This window comes from Sciurus carolinensis, chromosome 5 (assembly GCF_902686445.1).
Source record: "Sciurus carolinensis chromosome 5, mSciCar1.2, whole genome shotgun sequence".
Classification (NCBI taxonomy): Eukaryota; Metazoa; Chordata; class Mammalia; order Rodentia; family Sciuridae; genus Sciurus; species Sciurus carolinensis.
In genome coordinates, this window is record NC_062217.1 from 4255754 (window position 1) to 4274713 (window position 18960).

General features: G+C 41.7%; 1 protein-coding gene across 1 annotated transcript in view; it reads right to left on the bottom strand.

Annotated features, from left to right (window-relative positions):
* Positions 1-3597: 3597 nt before the first annotated feature.
* Tnfsf13b (TNF superfamily member 13b) overlaps positions 3598-18960 on the bottom strand; it is a 33823-nt gene continuing 18460 nt past the window's right edge. Inside the window, exons 4-6 of the mRNA XM_047553354.1 lie at positions 8287-8399; positions 8048-8198; positions 3598-5154 (exon numbers count right to left, since the gene is read on the bottom strand). Of these exons, the coding sequence (XP_047409310.1) occupies positions 5042-5154; positions 8048-8198; positions 8287-8399 (377 nt within the window). The 3' untranslated portion in view covers positions 3598-5041. The remainder of the gene's footprint in view (positions 5155-8047; positions 8199-8286; positions 8400-18960) is intronic.

The following is an 18960-nucleotide window of genomic DNA, read 5'->3' on the forward strand; positions in this document are numbered from 1 at the left end:
TTAAATTTTGCCTTATGACGGCTTGTGGTTGATTTCCATAAGGTCTCAACTCTATTTAAGGGATGTATCAGCATTACTCTCTGGATTTTGATCCTGAACTATAAGATGTTAACAATTGGTTAACATCTTAATGTTTAACCTTAATGTTCATTAACATCTTAATGAACGTAAATGAAGAATATAAGAGGCTTCTTTGTGCTGTTTTTATTTTTTCCAGATTTCTAAAAGTCTAAAATTATTTCAAATTGAAAAGTCAAACGTTTTAAAATCATGACGTCAACCTCTGAACTCAGAGGTGGAGAATCCTGCCTTCTCCCAGGCCCATGATCCTCCTGTTGTCTTTCCAATGCCGCCATTTCATCTCAGATGCTGAGAATTAATAACAGGCTGAATCTCCCTTCGTACCTGCTAATAACCAGAGAGCAGGGTCAGGCCCTGATGTGATAGGACACTGACAGGAAGGCCTCAGGGACCACGTCCGTGCCTGTCACCACATGAGGACACAATCAGCCCCTCAGGAGAAGAATGCTTGCCTGCTGTAAGATTTCTAATGCCACAGACACATACATGCCTACACACACATATGCACACCTACATAGACATAGGTAAAATCTCACAAGAGACATTTTTCTGCTATAAATACAATTCTAAAGATAGTGGTATAACCAATGTCTCCTAAATCATTTAAAATGGATCCAGGTGGATGCATTCATTTGTGAAGGAAAAATATTGGAGCACTTGTATTGTAGATGAAAGAAGTGAGACAGAAAATTCATCAACGGCTCTGCCGTGTACCAGGTACATCATTGTCTTTGTACTGTTATTGTTTTTAAGTCCTCTGAAATGACAAAGTAATAGGCCACTGAGAAACCTAAATTGGCCGTTCAGAACCACAAAACCACAGCAAACAGGTTTTCATCAGGAAGCCACCCCTCGATCTCAGTCCACTGGCTCCTATCTTTGTGATTAGTTTTAAATATAATGTGTGATTGAGGCAAGACCTAAAAAACAGAAGCAAATACAAAATAAAAATTAAAGTTAGATAAATAAAGCAAATTACTAAAGCCTTTTCACACGCATGAAATTAGGTGTGCAGGGAAAAAATTATCTCTTCTGAACATATTCCTAGTATTTATAAAGCTCATTTTGCTGTGAGACAGTGAAATAGATCTGAATGAGCAACCATGCTAGTGTTCCCCTGGTAAATAGTTCCTATTTTTATTCTATAATTTAAAAAAAATCCTAAATATAATATCACCTCCTTTTTTAAATAACAGAGATAATCCACCAGGATAATGGCAGTGAAGAAGGCAAGGGAGTCAGAGACGTCCAGACTGCTTACAAGACCACTGCCTTTGCTTCCCCACCACTGGGAGCAGATCAGCAGAGTCTCCTTGGCGGCCAGAGCTGCTGGCTGCCCTCTCCGGCCCTTCACCTCAGGGCCTTGACCATAGGAGAAGAACCTAAAAGAAGAAACTGCTTAGAGGGTCTGAGCCCCTTTGTGTATCATGATTCATGGGTAAAAGACAACAAATTTATTAACAAAATTAGTTCATAGAAGTGAATGTGTCTGTGGTTAACTGGTAGTGAATCCTCTTTTCCAGTCCTCTGGAAGCACCTAGCACAGTGACCAGGGGCAATGCTGCGGAACAGGAGAGTTGAATGGGGCCCCGATAAAGAGGAGCATGTGGCAATGACAGGTCCCAATAAATGTGGAGCCTGACAGGAGCACGTGGCAATCGTTAGCCGAGTCGAGTGCTGCTTGCGGTAGCCTGGTTGTTGGATGTTCTGCAAACCATGGGTCATTTGGGGTGGCATCTCCTGAAGCTCAACATGTATTTTATGTAGCAAAAATTCCACTGCCAGATCCACATTCAAAAGAAACAAGTGCATGGGTTCCCCAAAATATTTTAAGAAAACATTCACAGGAACATTACTCATAATAGCCACAAACTGGAAATACTCCAAAGGCCCTTCCATGGCAAAAGAGAAATGTGCTGTGATATACCCTGGGGTTCAGCCCTGAGCTGGAATGGAACAGCCACATGCAGCAACCTGGTGAAATGGCAGGGAGAGAATGCTCAGTAAGCGCAGGCAGTCCTTACAGGAGGGAGCATCCCCACCACACAGTAATGATCTGCAAGTGACCCCCAAAGGTCCAAGCTTTGCAGGCAGGGTCCCAGCTCGCGGCACTACTGGGAGGTGGTGGGACCTTCAGGAGCCAGGTCCCAGTGGCAGAGGCAAGGTCACTGAAGTGGGTATGGCAGCCAGTCGCCCTGCCGCGTGTCCCCACTGTAATGTTCTGCCTCGAGACCTGAAACCATGAGCCAAAGCAAACATTTTCTCCTTAGAAAGTCATTCACCTCTGTCACAGTGATGGAAAGCCCACCAGCACACAGTGCACTCCTGCCAAGCTGGAGAGGCAAGACCACGCCTTGTTAGAAGTCAGAAGAGCAACAGTCACTGAAGACAGAGCAGTGGAAAGACCGGGTGAGGCAATGGACGTGTTTAGATCTGCAAAGCATGCCCAGGGCACAGCCACTTCGTAAAGATGCGTCATGGTGCATCTAATTGCATTTGAGAATGCAAACAGATCTATGCATCCTTCTATCGATAATTGAAGCATCTATAACAACCACAGGGAAAGATCTCTTCCCACTGTGACTCACAGAGCATTTCTCCAAGTGCCATTGAGAGCTGCAAATTATTTACTTGGGATGTTCTGCTAATTCACATAATTCCCACACAAGGAATAAATCAATAGCTTCAAGCAGTTTTCTGTTCTCACGGCTCTTGACTTAGGATTTAAGGCAAAAGGATGTCTATGTTGGGCTCACATATTTAAACGTAAAGATGCTTTGTTATAGGAAAACCTAGCATGAAATCTTTTTTTTTTTTTTCCTTAAGTAAGTTGGGGAAAGGCAGAAGGAAGGGAACTTGGAGAACTGACTCAAGAAAGATTCCCACTCAGTCTCTATTCACCTAATCTTGATCATATTTCCTGATATTTAATAAACTTTTACTTAACCACAGTATGATTTTCCTCATGATACATACAAGGCAAATAGGATTCATATTTCAATACTGGTTTAAACTGAAAGGGAAATAAAAATTAAAAGTATTTTACATGGCTGCATTCTACATTCACTGACAAAATGTTAAATATTTTAAAGCTATAGTGGCATATGCATATTGCAATAGCATACCACATGAGCCTATTACATAATTTAATGTTGTCTCTTTAAACACCTGATGCTCTGGAGACAGTAGTAATAAGTGCATATAGATGAGAACAGATCCTTTTGCACATGTGGAACACATCCAGGGTTCCAGATACTTTATGTCACCCACTAGCATGTCACTTTACAGTGCTTCACAGCGGATCTCACCTGATCTTCGAGTGACAGTTACATAAGGAAACTAGAGCACATGGGTTGCCAGACAAATGCAGCTGGACAAGGAGCAGAAGGCCGAGTCCTGGTATTGGGCAGGCAGTCAGCAGCAACCTAGGGAAGCGACCAGCTGCTGCTCCAGCGTCAAATCCCTCTCCACTATCACTTTTTTCAAAGCAAAACAAAACAAAATGAATTGCTAAACATACTTTATTTGAACCAATAAGCAAAAATTGTAGGAACCAGAGATTTAAACAAAGTTTGATTTTAGACACAGAATTTAAATCATTTTCTTATTTTTGAGAAGTATTATCTTTAAAAATATTCTAATATACATGGAAAGTTAACCTAGACTGGGGTGTACTTTTCCAAATACTATTCAAACTAATGAAGGCAACTATTTAATCAAGTTAATTGTTAATGAGATAAGATGAGAAAATACAAAGGAAGCAGCTGTTACAAAAATGTTAAGTACTATGGCATTGTCAAGTATGATTCCTTATAAAATTAAAATTACAATCATGTCCTCTGAGACGTGCAGTCTTTACCAGGAGCACGTGCATGCTCCCAACTCCAGGATGCTAAGGACTTCAGTGAAGCCTCATCTTCTGTAAAGCAAGTACTAAAGTGTTTTAAAGGCTGAGATATGTGGACTATAATAGCAGCAGTTTGAAACAGAAGAACAAGAAATAAAGGGAAATTATATTGCTTTATCATAAATGTTCTCATTAATTTCTCATGGATATTTTATTTTATATAAGTGCAATCATAGTTATTTTTAATTAGTGCTTTATATGCATAAGTTGAAATTACCCTACACCAAAATGTCTGAAGTAAGTGAAATTAATTATAAAAAATACATACATGCATATACAATGGAAGAAACTCTTTCCCTCCTGTGAAAAATGTCTGGGTAATAGATAATATTAGAGATGAAAATTGCAAACTTGAACTAAGCAAAAATTTAAATAGTACATTTATCCTATTTTCAGTCCAATTGTTTAGTATTTAAAATTAAACTTTTTAAGAAGTTTAAAATTGAACTTTTTAAAAAGTGTAAAATTGAACTTTTTAAAATTAAGTTTATTCTTTTAACTGGAACCTAAAATCAAAAACATTAAACTTTAAATTATTTTTTTCTTGTACCTAAAGCAAAATTTCTAGAAAAAATTTTTTTTTACTTCCTATGATATTAACTGAAAAAGAGAGGGGAGTTTTTAACATAAAAAGAAAAGATGAAACCTGAGATTTTTTCCATAAATATCTCAATGTCCTACAGATGTGGGCACACATTCCAGGGGAAATTATGGAATATCACTTTTGAAGAAGTCACTAGTGCTCTTTGAACCATGTGATTCCTCTGAGAGAAGAAGCTGCGGTAGATTGTTCAAGACAGAATTATACTGAAAAGTCTTTCTAATTCTATCTTTCTGAATATGGGCTCTATTTCTTGTAATTCACATGACACTCTTTGGCTGTGGTTGTCTGTTAAATTTCCTGTTTTGGACCACTTTCAGCAAACCAAAACAAACAGCTCACAGAAAAGCTCTGGTAACTGCTTTTCCCCTTTTGGCATTTCCAGTTAGATGTTCTCCCCTTAGAGGTGCAGAGGAAGACAGGCGAAGAGCCACAGAAACAGAGTAACTGGGTCACAGAAGTTTCAACGCCCCAAAAAAGGTGCCATCTCCGTCCCGTGAAATCTGTGCGTTTTCTCGTGGTATTGCAAGTTGAAGTTCATCTCCTTCTTCCAGCTTCGCAATGCCTAGGGAAGAGTGATTTACAAGAACTTAACGTGGTTGTTTTATAATGGAAGGAAGAAAGAAAAGAATTTAAAGCAAAATGGCATTGTTTCAGGAAAAATTATTCACATACCCTTCAGGGTGTTCCCATAGACTCTAAACCAGCTACAGCACCATTGGTCTCAAAAGTGAAATAAAATAAAGTAATAAACAGGAGGAGATATAACAGATACAAATGGATTTATCATCTACCATTTATAAAAGGAAGACTCAGAAAAAGCCCCAAATATCAAACTTCAGAAATAAGTTAAATAAATCATAGCATGACCCTTGATAGACTATTGCATAGAGATGGGTTTTGCTTAATTTCACTGAAAAATGAAACTTATTCTAATAATGTTAAATAAAACTGCAAAAAATCACATATACATAGTCTTAATTATATTTCTAAGTGTGCATATAGAAGTATAAATATTAAGAATTTTTTAAAAACTAAGTTGTTTCTTAGCAAAGCACATGGCATAGTTTTCCTCAAGAGTCTCTGATAACTATGGCTTTAGGTGTCATTTGGAGGACTTTATAGCCTACCATGTTTTAGGGTTCCTTAAGTAACTACGTGTGCCTTATAATCATAAGAAACAAAGTAATTAACTCCTTATAAAGACCAAGGTATCTGTGTGCCTAACTTACAATGATGTATCCTGTGAATTAAGAATACAAACTACAATTCGAGAACTACAGTCAATATGTCAGGTAATTGTTGGTCTTCATGCAAAAAGAGTATGGAGAAAAGAGGGGAAAGGAGTGAAGGAGAAAAAATAAACAAAGTAGTTAGTCTCTAAATGGAAAAGACTTCAAAGTAACCATTTAGAAAGGGGCTGCCTTGTGTCATTAGCACACAGTGAAACTGACTCCCATGAACACATCTTCTCCACCTAAGGCTCAAGGCGCCTGGTCTCCTGGGTCCACCCATGCCAGCGTTTGTCTATTGGACACATACTATGTGCCTGTCACCCTTCCAAGCAGGCGGGAGCAGTGATGGAGGTGACGGCGGCTTGTCCCTGAGGTCTTGATTTTTGATAATGGGCCAAGACAGACAACAACATCCAGAAATTCATAGGGTAGTGAATATACTTTCTAGAATCTTCAAAGCATTTGAAGATTGACTATCGGAAGTAGTTGAAAGGAAATTTAGAAAAACGATCAGGTTCATTTATTGAAAACATTTGTGCTTATCATATAAAGGCAATAGCTCACAGAGCACTGATTAATAAGAACCCCAAAGATTGAAAGTGAGTAATATAGGTTTTATGTAACGTTCTGACACTGTTTTGGGCTATTTCTGCTCTTCCAATTAACAGTTGGCAGTTACATTTTCTACAATAATTACATTCAATTTACTAATGAAATGATGAGTAAGACTCAGCTCTGGGTACATTAGTGGTTCCCTGGTGCTTGGTTGGGTTTCTTAAGCTGACCATTCCAATGTGTTCAGGTCATTATGGAAGCAGTTCATGCACTTGCACACTATCATGCAGTTTTTAATAACTTTGAACAAATTCAACCTAAAACATTAAAATCACTAGCCTGAAGCTTCTTAGAGCTCCTGTGTGACACTGAGTTATTAGTACTCAGAAATATCCTTAAAATCAAAGTCATCATTTTTCAACAGTGAGGCACCCAGGCACTCTGGCAGCACACTCTCCCAGGCAGTACATGTGAGATGAGCAAATGATTAGAAAAATTTAAGAAGAGTTAGTTGTGAAACTCCAAGTACTAATGCATATAAATAGATAAGACAGGAGTGGCCCTGACATTTATTAATGTTTTGCAATATCAAAATGCTGGTCAGCACTGGGCACAAAGAAAGCTGCTCGTATGAAAATTAGGGAATTCCAATTCCACAGACTTCCTCCTGCCCCACCAAAGCTGTCCACCACTTCTGTCACTATGCACCACTGTCCTTAGTTTCTAACTGATTGATTGGGTATTCGTTTGGAACTGCCTTTGAAATCCTTCAAGTACTTCCCAATCCTGTTTTCTACACTGCAAGCCGTTCCCAGTAACTTGCCTGAGGCGGAAGACATTCCTAGGGGCTCTGAACAGATTTGTCAAAATCACTCAAGAGGAATAAATATGTTCAAGGTGAGCACATTTTTCAAAAACCAGCCTTGATGAACTTGATATTACACCCTCCTGAAATAAAACAGCCCACCCAGGTTGTCGTTACCAGAGCCCACCTCTCCTGTGGCCCTGGTCTCTCCTGAGTTCAAAGGCAGGGTTGCTGCTACACTTTCAAGTCCCAAAGTCACCTGCTGGGTATCCGTTGGCACCAGAAGCCACCTGTGTGAAAGTGAGAGATTGGGCAGCCTGAACTTTTGCACTTACGCCCAACTGAGGCCATTCTTCCCTGGCAGGTAAGAGTTTTGCTGGCTTCCATGGTGGAGCCAGCCTAGATGGCTTAAACCAAGTTCTGGAACTTTGAAGCTGTGCAACCTGGGTCGAGTTATGTTACGTCTCTGTGCTTCAGCTTCCTTCTCCCTAACCCAGGGAGAGTGTCTGACACCCAGGGAGAGGGCCTGATAGATGGAGATCTCTCTGTGATTGGTAGGTATTATCATAGTTATTGTCATGGTTAAAAACTGAAGAAAATACATCTTGGGATTACTCTCAACATAGAGCTCCATGAAGTTGCTCTGCTGTCCAAATGTATATAAAAAAATTCTATTAGTAATGAATCCAAGCACCTCAACTGAAACAGACTGGCTCATCCTACAAGATAAAAACAGTGTACTGAGGAACGTCTGTCTTTTTCTATTTATGGGCCCTGTCCGTTCTTTTCTGCATTGGGTAGCTCAGATTTTCAGCACAGCCTGTCTGCATACCACAGCAAGCATGTCTGAGAATGTTATTTACCAGCTGAATAGCAGGAGTTATTGGGTAGTGTTTCTGGCATATTCTGAATACACCGGAACAGAGTCACCAGACTCAACTCATCCCCGAAGACGTGGACTTTTTTCCTCTGTATTAGGTGTCCCATGGCAAACGTGCTGTCGGTGTACAAAACCTGAGAAACAAACCAAAGGACACGGTCATGCGTGCGCACAGGATGGGAGGCGTGGGGCAGTGAACGCAGGACCAGGGTCCGAACCTACCTGGCCGTATATAAAGAAGTACCCGGTTTCTTTCACCACAATTTTATTCTCTTTTTCTTCCAGGGCTCTTCCTCTTTTAAAGCTGAGAAGCCATGGAACAAATGTGTAAGATCCTACAAGGAAGAGAATTAGTCTTAATAGAGGAACCTGAGAAAGGTCATTTTCACCTCCATGAAGTTGCTCACCTAAATCTGAAACGTAGAATTTCATCTACTAAAAATTGTAAAAGAGGGAAAGAAGACAAGTCACAGCACCCAGCAGATGCTCTGACCTCTTAGGCACTGATCTGGGTGCATGTCAGATTCAGGGACCTGAGAGCCAGCACCATGGGAGTGTGTGACTTCCTGTCATTGTGTCATTGTGTTGAATTTCACCTCTTTCACGATAAAGGCTGGTCTGAAGGGCAGAGTTTGAAGCCCAGACTGGACACGAATCCTCTAAGAGCACACTGGTAGAGATTTTGCTTTGACTGCAGGGAGGGAGTCGTGTGAAGAGTTCAGCAGAAGGGACGGAGGAAACCAGGCTGCTGCGCCCTGGCAGCAGAGAGCAGCCACGCACAGGGGAGGGTCCTGGGGTGCCACAGCCGTGCCCGGAAGGGCAGGCGCTCCAGTGATCTTAGCATCAGATTCAGGTACTTCTTGTTCACTGCCCTGGGGGCACATGGGGAGTGACAGGAGGCACTTGCTCAAGGTCAGATGGAGGGTCAGGCAGGAAACGTAGCCACAGAGCAAGCAGGCAAGTGTCCAGAGTCAGTGAGCCAGAACAAGTCTGGGCATCTCAGACACCCACAGCCAGTGGCGAGACAGACACTCCTTCCCTGTGCTCCGGCTGAGCTCCCTGGGTTCCTCGCAGCCCCATTAGGTCAATATTGGTGTTAGGGTGGGAGATCTGGGAGGTGTAAATAAAATGGTAGCAAATCAGGGGGCGGAAGGTTACAGAGATAGCATTGTAAGGACAGGACAGTGACATGAAACTGCGGTGTTTAAAATGTGCTGTGTAACTAGCCATGCCGAGTCACGGGGTCTCCACACTCCACTTGGCCATAGCAGAGAGGGATGAGATGAATAACAGAATGTGACAGAAGTTCAAGCAAAGAACTTTGCTGGGACTGAGGCTGCAGAGTTTCCTCCTAGGGATCCTCACAAGGGGTTCAGTGTGACAGGCAGCTGACAGGTTTGCAGAGTGAGTTTGTTGGTTTGTTTTGTTTTTCTCCCATGGCTTTATTGAGGGAAAACTGAAGTACAATAAAATGTACATATTTGAAGTATGCAATTTGATCAGTTCTGATATGTATGTAACCAATACAATCAATATAAAAATCATTTCCATTACTTTGTTTTAAATTTGAAATCATGCAGACTGTGACCTGCATGATTTATTACATTAGAAATCAATCACCTTGGGCTGGGGAGATAGCTCAGTTGGCAGAGTGCTTGCCTTGCAAGCACAAGGCCCTGGGTTCAATCCCCAGCACCGCAAAAAAAAAAAAAAAAAAAAAAGAAATCAATCATCACCTTAAGATATGTAGAACCCCACCCCCACATGACCACTATTTCAAAATTAAATGGCACACATATAAAGGAAGAAAGCTCAAGAAAAGTAAATAAAAAGTGCTTTGAACTAAGTGATAATAAAGGCTTAAAATATCAGGCTCTCTGGGATGAAACTGTACTCAGAGGAACATTTGTAACTTAAAGTACTTGTATCAGAAAGATGCTAGAATAATAATCAAATTATTTTCAGATTATGTAGTAGGAAGGAAATAATAAGAGTAGAAGCAGAAATATATGAAATAGAGAAGAAATAATACAGCTAAAATTTGATAAAAATCAAACAAGTTTAATCAAGAAAAAAGCAAGAACACAAAAATTAATATCAATAAAAAGACAGCTATCAAAATAACCCCACAAATGTTAAAATTATATTAAGGTCATATTACAATGTATGCCAACATATGTATAGCTTTACATAACATGGTCTATATTAGAGAAGGATCCGTGTGCTGCTGAGAAGAAAGTATTCAGTCATTGATAAAATATGGATAAAATATTCTATATATGTTAAGCCTAAATTATCAATTATATTCTTTAATTCTATAGCTCTTTATTTAGTTTTTATTTGGAGGACCTGTCCAGTGGTGACAGAGGCATGTTAAAGTCACCCAGTATTATTGCGTCATGGTCTATTTGATTCTTGAAATTGAGAAGGGTTGGTTTGAGGAACATAGATGCTTCACTCTTTGGGGCATAAATATTTATGATTGTTATGTCTTGTTGTTGTGTAATTCCCTTAAGCAGTAAGAAATGTCCTTCTTGTCCCTTCTGATTAACTTTGGCTTAAAGTGCACTTTATCTGATATGAGGATAGAAACCCCTGCTTATTTACATAATCTGTGTGAGTGGTATGTTTTTTCCCATCCTTTCACCTTCAGTCTGTGGATGTCTTTGCCTATGAGGTGAGTCTCTTGGAGGCAGCATATTGTTGGGTCTTGTTTTTTAATCCAATCTACCAGTCTGTGTCTTCTGATTGATGAGTTTAGGTCATTAATTTTCAAGGTTATTATTGAGATATGATTTGTGTTCCCAGTCACTTTTGTTTATTTCTAGTTTTTAATTTGAATTAGTTTCTCCTTTGATTGATTATTCCTTTAGTGTAGTTCCTCCCTTTGCTGGTTTTCACTTTTTTTTTTTCATTTCATCCTCATAGAAAATTTTGTTGAGAATGTTCTATAGTTCAGCCTTTCTAGGTGAAAATTTTCTTAACTTTTGTTTGTCATGGAAGGTTTTTATTTCATCTTCAAATCTGAAGCTTGATTTGGCTGGCCATAGGATTCTTGGTTGGCATCCATTTTCTTTCAGAGCTTGGTATATGTTATTCCAGGACCTTCTAGCTGTGAGGGTCAGGGTTGAAAAATCAGCTCAGATCCAAATTGGTTTCCCTTTATATGTAATCTGATATTTTTCTCTCATAGCCTTTAAAATTCTATCCTTATCCTGTATGTTAGGCATTTTCATTATGATGTGTCTTAGTGTGGGCCTGTTGTAATTTTGTACATTTGGGGTCCAATAAGCTCTTAAATTTGGTCTTTTCATGTCATTAGTTCTTGGAAGTTCTGTTCATAGTTTCTTAACATCTCTCCATGGTCAACTCCATTTTGAAGATTATATTTGTCTTCATTGCCTGAGGTTCTGTCTTCCAAGTTGTCTAGTCTTTTGGTGATGCTTTCTATTGAATTTTTAATTTGGTTTATTGATTCATTCATTTTGAGTATTTCTGCTTTTTTTTCAGAATGTCTTCCTCTTTACTGAAGTGATCTTTCACTTCCCATATTTTCTCTCGATTTCATTTCTTATACCATCCTTTCACTTTTCAGCAGTTTTAGGTGGGTCATGTGGAGTGTGACGCTGGCCCCTCTGGATTGCTGGGGTGAGAGGTGAACCCTTATGCAGAGTTGATGGAGGCAGGGTCTGGACTTAGGCGGGCTCTTCACTGGATGCCAGTTGGCCTGGAGATTTTAAATCGGCACCTCCAGTGCCTAGTACTTGCTGGTCCAGCTGGATAACTGTACCCCAGGGATCTGCCCTCGGTTCCACTCATGTGATAGGGGACCCAGTTCTCAGTTCCATTTGTCACCGTCAGACCCCACGTTTTCTGGTCTCAGGTTCAGTCTCCAAATGAGTTCTCCCACCCGCACTGATCCGTGTTCTGGCCAGATGTGTCTCTCCCAGCAGGTCCTGCAAGCAGTCGGGTGGGAGGTGGTGGAACTGGGTGGATTTCCATGACCAGTGTCCCCAGTGTAAACCTCTCTCCCCTTCTGGTTTTCTCCTGGTCACTTAAGCACACTCTGTGCTGTGCAGCATGTTTACTGGGCCAGTATGTCAGTCCAAATGCAGGTTTGCCAGGAATCAGCTTCCTCAGCGGCTGGCCCAGTAAGCGGCAGCTGCAAAACGGTTCCTTCCTTTGTCCTCTGCAGGCCACTGGGGCGTTGGTGGCCTCTTTCCCCACACACAGACACTGCAGCAAGTCCTTCAGGTTCACCGGGCAGAGTTCTTAATCTCTAAACCCTCCGTACCCAGACAGCCAGCCTCGGGCCTCCCAAAACGCGGGTTCCTTGAACCCCCTTAACCTTCCACTGCTGCGCTCACGGGAGGGCGGCTCAGGCTGGTGCTCTGGCTGTGCCACTGGAGGTTTCCTCCTCACTTTACTATGTCCAGCCTCCTGAGTCCCGAGCTGCTTCAAATGCTCAGTCTTAAATATTCATCCGCTTTTCTGTTCACCCGCTGAGCCGAGAAGCTGCCTGTCTGCTCTCTTGGTTCCACTCCATGGAGCAGCCAGGGACGCGACCTCCTCGAGTCTGCCATCTTTGCAGAGTTGGAGGTGCCTGCCGGCTTCACACCATCCACAAGGCGGACCGGCGATCTGAACCCTCTCCAAGTAAGACTTACTTTTAACTGACAGAAAATACCATATATATTTATTGTGAACAACATAATGTCTTGAAAAATATGTATATTGTGGGATGGGTAAATCAAGCTAATTAACATGTTTATTTCCTTGCACAGTTGTTCTTTGTGTGTGTGTGGAGAGATCACCTAAAACGTTTCAAGAAGGTGATCTTTTGTCACCGTCGTCACCAGGCTGAGTCACAGACCTCTGGAGCCTTCTTCTCCTGTGAAGCTTTGCACCCTTTGACCCACTTCTCCCCAGCCTCCAGCCCAGCCTCCGTAGCCACCATTCTACTGAGTGAGCTGGACAACTTTGAATTCCACATATAAATGAGATCGTGTGGCATTTGTCTTCTGGTCCTGGCTTATTGCACTTACACACTGCATTTCAGGTTCATCCGTGTTGTAACAAGTGATGGATTTCCCTCCTCTGCAGTGGCTGCGGAGCAGGCAGTTGTGTATGGGATCCACTTCACCCTCCTCCATTCATCGCCTCTTCTGAGGCACACTCAGTTGGTCCCTATCTTGCTACTGTGAACAATGCTGTAATCAATGCAGAAGTCCTGAATCCATTTCCTTTGGATAGATACAAAATAATGGGACTGCTAGATCATAGGCTAGTTCCATTTTTATTTTTAAAGGATCTCCATACTGTCTTCCATAATGGTGGAACTAATTTATATTCCCACTCCAAATAAGATTCTTGATGGAAGAATATAAAAAAGAACCACAAATTTTCTTCATATTTCTAAGGAGTTAAAGAACCAGAGATGCTAAAACAAAACAAGCTGCACTGTGATTTCAAGTTAAAATGAGCAACAGTTCCTTGAGGGGATGCTTCCAGTTCACATTTCATAGTTAGGGAGGACAGAACCAGGGAGACTAGGGCAAGGGAAGGGGAGGCAGGAAGGCTGGAGTATGCCCGCTGGGCAGAGATGCACGGCTGGTCCTCGGGAACACTTGTTCTGGTCTGTGCTCACTCCCAGGAGCCACGTCCACCACTGTCACTGAGGAAGCTATAGAAGGGCTTCAGTGGCCAGGGCAAGATGGCTAGTGAGGAGGTTGGGGCCGGGCCAGAACAGAGGAGCACAGAGAGCGTCTTCGGATGAGGTCAACTTCCTGCTTGACGAAAGCGCTCACGGACACAAGGGTGGGACCCAATCAGACACTTCCACACTCATGCTTCTAAGGAGGGATCCAACAGAAAAACTAAACAGAGGTGTGGAAAGAGGGGGTACCGATCTGTAACAATGAGAAGAGTGGACGAGGAGGAGATAAGGAAAGGAGGAAATTCCAAGGACCATAAAAAGAACAGGCCAAAACTCCACCACCCCCAGCTCCGGAGTCCCTTCTCTCAGAGAAGTCTATCTGTCATGTTTGCAATGAATCTGCTGCTAGCCTGCTGACTCTATGTCCAGTTCTTCAATTCTTGCTGAACAGAGACAATGAACCCAGTACCCCCGGACGGTAACATCACATCTAGAGCATCTGGTTGCTTTTCCCAAACAAGGGCTCTGGGGAAACTTTTCTTTACCTGAAAACCCTCAGTGCCATATTGGCAGACAGCCAAAGATCACCTTCATGATGGGTAACAAAGGCAAGATCATCTCCACCTATCTGTACCCAGGACAACTTCAGTGAAAAGCTTGCGATACAATAGCCTTCGGCTTTCTTTAAATGAGGCCATGTACCCAAGGCACTTAGAATTCACGGGATGCATGGTATTGTGGTAAAACACCAAGATGACATTGAGTGTGGCTGCCTTCATGGTCTGGTAATAGGACTTGCTGCTCTAACCAAGGACAGCTTTTTTCCCCTCAAAATAACACCTACCTTAGATCCTAACTTCCCTGAGCTCAAAGAACTGTTTGCATTTGGTTCCCTGCTAATTCCTCAAGGCTTAAAATGACTAGCCCACTGCAGACACGAAGTAAATGCTTATTAAACGAACTAATTCAACTTTAAACATATAATAATTCAAAATGATGGTATACTATGGCAACTAGACAAGCATTCAACTGTTCTTGCTTTTAGAAGGATTTTGCTATTAGTTTCTGAAATTCTGGGAAATGGAATGCCATCCATCATAGAGTTAGTATGTCCTCTTGAAGAGAAGTAGAACACATATTTCTAAAAGCACTTATTTGCATTCTGGCTAGGGATATCTATTGTCTGAAGTTTATTTTCCAATGATTTAATTCATGTCTTATTTTTTTACAAGACATTTATTTTCTTTTGGCATTGCATCATCTCTTTCTGGCAATGTCCTGATTTAAAAGATAGAATCCATGTGTAGTTGTTTGTTTTTACTGTCTTATTCCTTTTCTACTCTACACCCACAGCCACTCATAAACATAGGTGTGTGCACATGCACACACATACACACATGCGTGTGCATGTAAGCGCACACACAGAGATATACTCTGTAAGATGGAAGAGTCCTAGTCCTTGCCAGTGATACAGCCGAGCACAAAGTGTACACTCTGAGTCTGTGCTGACGAGTGAATTCCAAATCTTTAAAGAAAACAAGCTACACAATAAGTTAAAGGCTAATTATAAGCATAAATATTATGTTTCTACATGTTAAAATTTATTTAGATTTTTAGCATGCTAGTTAGACTATAGGTAAATGCAAACTAGAAAAGATGCAGTGGTGCCTGCCCTACAGAGTGTTTTTCTAAACCAATACACCTCACTCCTTGCAGTGGATCCTTAAGAATTTGGAAGTAAACTCCCAAGAATATCAATTCTTATTATTGCTAGTCAACAAGTAAATGTAGGAGTACCTTCATGTACAAGGTATGAAATTTCCAGTTTCAATCATTTTCAAATCTTTGATGTATTTAAAAGTTTTCAAACATTTCTGCAATTAATATACACATTAACATGTGAAATTAAATAAGAATGACTGTACTAATATGTGAACATAATTTGCATGTGTTTGTGAAAATATCTGCTCTTCAAGAACACATCTTTCCACCTCTAATACACATTGAAGAGTTGCAGATAAATTTTAGGATGCAAAATCTTGAAGAAAATCAGATGTACTTCATTAAAGGTTGTTTTTATTCTATTTTCTGAATTGGAAAGTTATCCTCCCAAGATTGACACTTTCCGTGTTGGCTCCTTATAACCACAGGTGGCAGCCAATGTTTGTAGCTGTTCCACTGGTTTACTTCCCTTGATTTTCCACTTTATTACTTAAAACTGATGGAAATAATTTTAAGATAGAAAATATTGCTAACACTTTTTCAAAGGTAGATGAAGGAAATCAATTCCAAAAACGGGATTTTGTTATGTAAAACAAAAATGGTCTGGTACTGGAACTTACTCCTTGCAGCCAATAATCATTTGCCAATTCTGGGTGAGGGAGGGCTAGGAACATAAGAGAAAACAGAGTCCACCAGGGCAGGTCCATGCGGGCTGAGCTGCCTGAGGAGCAGGGAGGCCACAGCAGGCTGTGAGCACTGAGAATGGGCACATCTGCATTCTAGAAACATCTGCTCTGTAACTACCAGGTAAGAAATGGTGCAGGTGGTTCACACCAGGGTGCAGAGATGTGAGCGGGGAGGAGATTAATTGAACATGCATTTAGGAGGGAGAACTGACAGAGTTTTGAGATCCATGTGAGTTAAAAGAAGCAGTCAAGAATGAAACCTGGAATCCAACAGTCAACACCACCACCCAGGACTCTGAAGTGAACAGAGGCAGGCATGGTCATGAAGAGTGGACATTGGAGGCTGAAGAGAAATGGGCAGGGTTCTAGAACTCAGACCAAGACACCCAGGACATTCAAGAGATGCTCAATGAACAGAGGCTGCATAGGCTTGGGGCTCAGAACAGTGATGTGGGCTAGGGACACACTGTGGGCCACCAGCATACAGCTGTCAAATGATATCAAGGAAGACTGGGGAATTCGAGAGAAATAAGAGGAAAGAAGAGAGAATGGGACTATGTGGGAGGTCTGAAGAGCATCAATATTTAGGCTAAAAGCAAGCACCCAGGTTTACAGGAAGTGGGGTAGAGAAACAAGGCAAGGAATGAGGTTCCTATGGGAGAAGAGCATCAGCTACTGAGATACATCACAACCTCCACAAAAACTGAAGTCAAGAGACTTTCACCATCAATATGGGTATGAAAATGGCCTCTCCCTCTCTAACTCCTGAAAGCAAAATGAGGGAAAAGAGAGATGCACCTTCTCCAAAATTACCATAAGGGTTGCAGAAGTAACCGAGGTCACAGTGGGGCTGAGTGAAGGACAGCCAAGCCCGTGGTGAGGACTGGTTTCCCCCAGGCTGGAAACCAGTCCCCAAGGGTGGGGAGCAGCTCACACACTCAGCATCACCCACAGGACAACCCAGGAAGCTTGACTGCTACCTGGAGGAGCCTGGGAAACTCTTAGAGGAGACAAGAAACTCATTCAGTTAAAGGAGAGAAAATAAACGTGTCCAAAGCAAAATGAGATGGAAGTGCATTTAGAATTTGAGAAGAAATAGAAAACTGAAAGATAGAAAAAGAGTAAAGATTCCCTCATGTACGGAACTGGAAGCTCGGAACAAGAGCCGACTCTGATTTTAGTCTTACAAAGGACAGTGTCCGGGGAAGGTTGGTTGAGTGTGGCTTTGCTGACTTCCTATGGCTGCTATAACAAGTTATCCCAAACTTAGTGGCTTCAGACAATACTGTGAATCATCTCGCAGTTTCCAGAATGCTCTTGGTGGCAGCGCTGTGTTCCTCGTGGAGGTTCCTGGCAGAGTCCATTTCCTTGCTGGGTCCAGGTTCCAGAGCCTGCCCGTGCTCCTCCATCTACAGCCCCTCTCCACCTGACAAGCTGCTTCCCAGCCCCGTTGCCTCCTCTGAACCCGGCACTCCTGACCCCTGCTCACTAGGGCCTGGGTGATCACACTGCACCTACCTGGTCCTTATGACAATCCCAGGAGCTAAAACTCAGTCCCATCTGTCAACTCTCCTGGGCAGGCCATCTCAGTATTCAGGGATTAGGCTGTGGGCATTATTCATCATAGTCATCACTCTGACACATCAAAAATAAGTGTGGAATTTTAAAGGTAATAAAATAATCTTCAGTGTATTCAAGTGAGAAAGTTGAAGTCACTGATGAGAAGAAAAATTCTTTTGCCTTGGTTTCCTTCAAAGTGCTTAAGGGCACCAAGAGACAATGGTGAGATTCCTAGGACACAGTCAAGTGAAGAAAGAGGAACAGAATTTTCTACCCAGTCACCCGCCCTTCAACTATTAAGACTACCAAGAAATAGCTGTGGTAACGCAAATGTAAGGTGAGCATCGCTTTCGGGTGCCCTTTAAGTAAACCAGCACAGATGCAAATCTAAGCAAACACCGCAGGAAGGAGCGAGACTACACAAGGACCTGTCACTAGGGTTGAAACTGTCACCCAGAGGTCAGACAAAACACATGGGAGAGCATGTCAGCAGAGAAGGAGAAGAGTGCTTTGTGGCTCCCCAGTGCAGAAATGACATCAGTAACAAATATTGGGAAGTAGAGGGCAAGATATATTAATAGCAAGTTCATCATTTGCCTCATTTACAGTAGCTGGGCTTCAACAAATATAAAGTGACAGATCGAGTAATGGAAACATAAAACTTTAAACTACATAGATAAACATTAATAAATATCATGCTGCTGTCCAAAATATATGGTAGTAGACAAAAAGGACAGAAGAAATAAAGAATAACATAAATAATCTCTTAGATCAGAGAAAAGAATCAATAGATACTATCCAAAATATAATTGTAGATGTCATACTAAAGTTGTGAAAAATGGCAAAGGAGAAATGTCAAAGAATTAGTCCACTGAATCAACAATTAAACTGTTAAGGAAGGATATAATCAACTTTGGGGGGGGTGTGGTCTAATAAGAACCTATTCCAAACAAGGGAGTGTTTTGTGCAGAAAGACAGGCAGCAAAAACTCAGTAAGAAATTGCTGTGGTACTTTTTCTTACCTGCCTTCCATACCCGCCTCTCCAGTTTGCAGCATGCATGGAGATGGAGACCTGAATTCCTGGTGGTAGTTTGCTTGTGCCAGTGGTGCAGTATTCACCTTGCTCACAAAATATTAGACCATGCATTTGGAGCTGTCGGGAGCTCCTCTTGCGTGGAAACAGTTTCCCAGGCTAACATCGACCAACAACACTTTTAGAAACAGACAAGCCCAGCCAGTTGAAGCCTGGGACAGAAGATAGGTAGGCAACA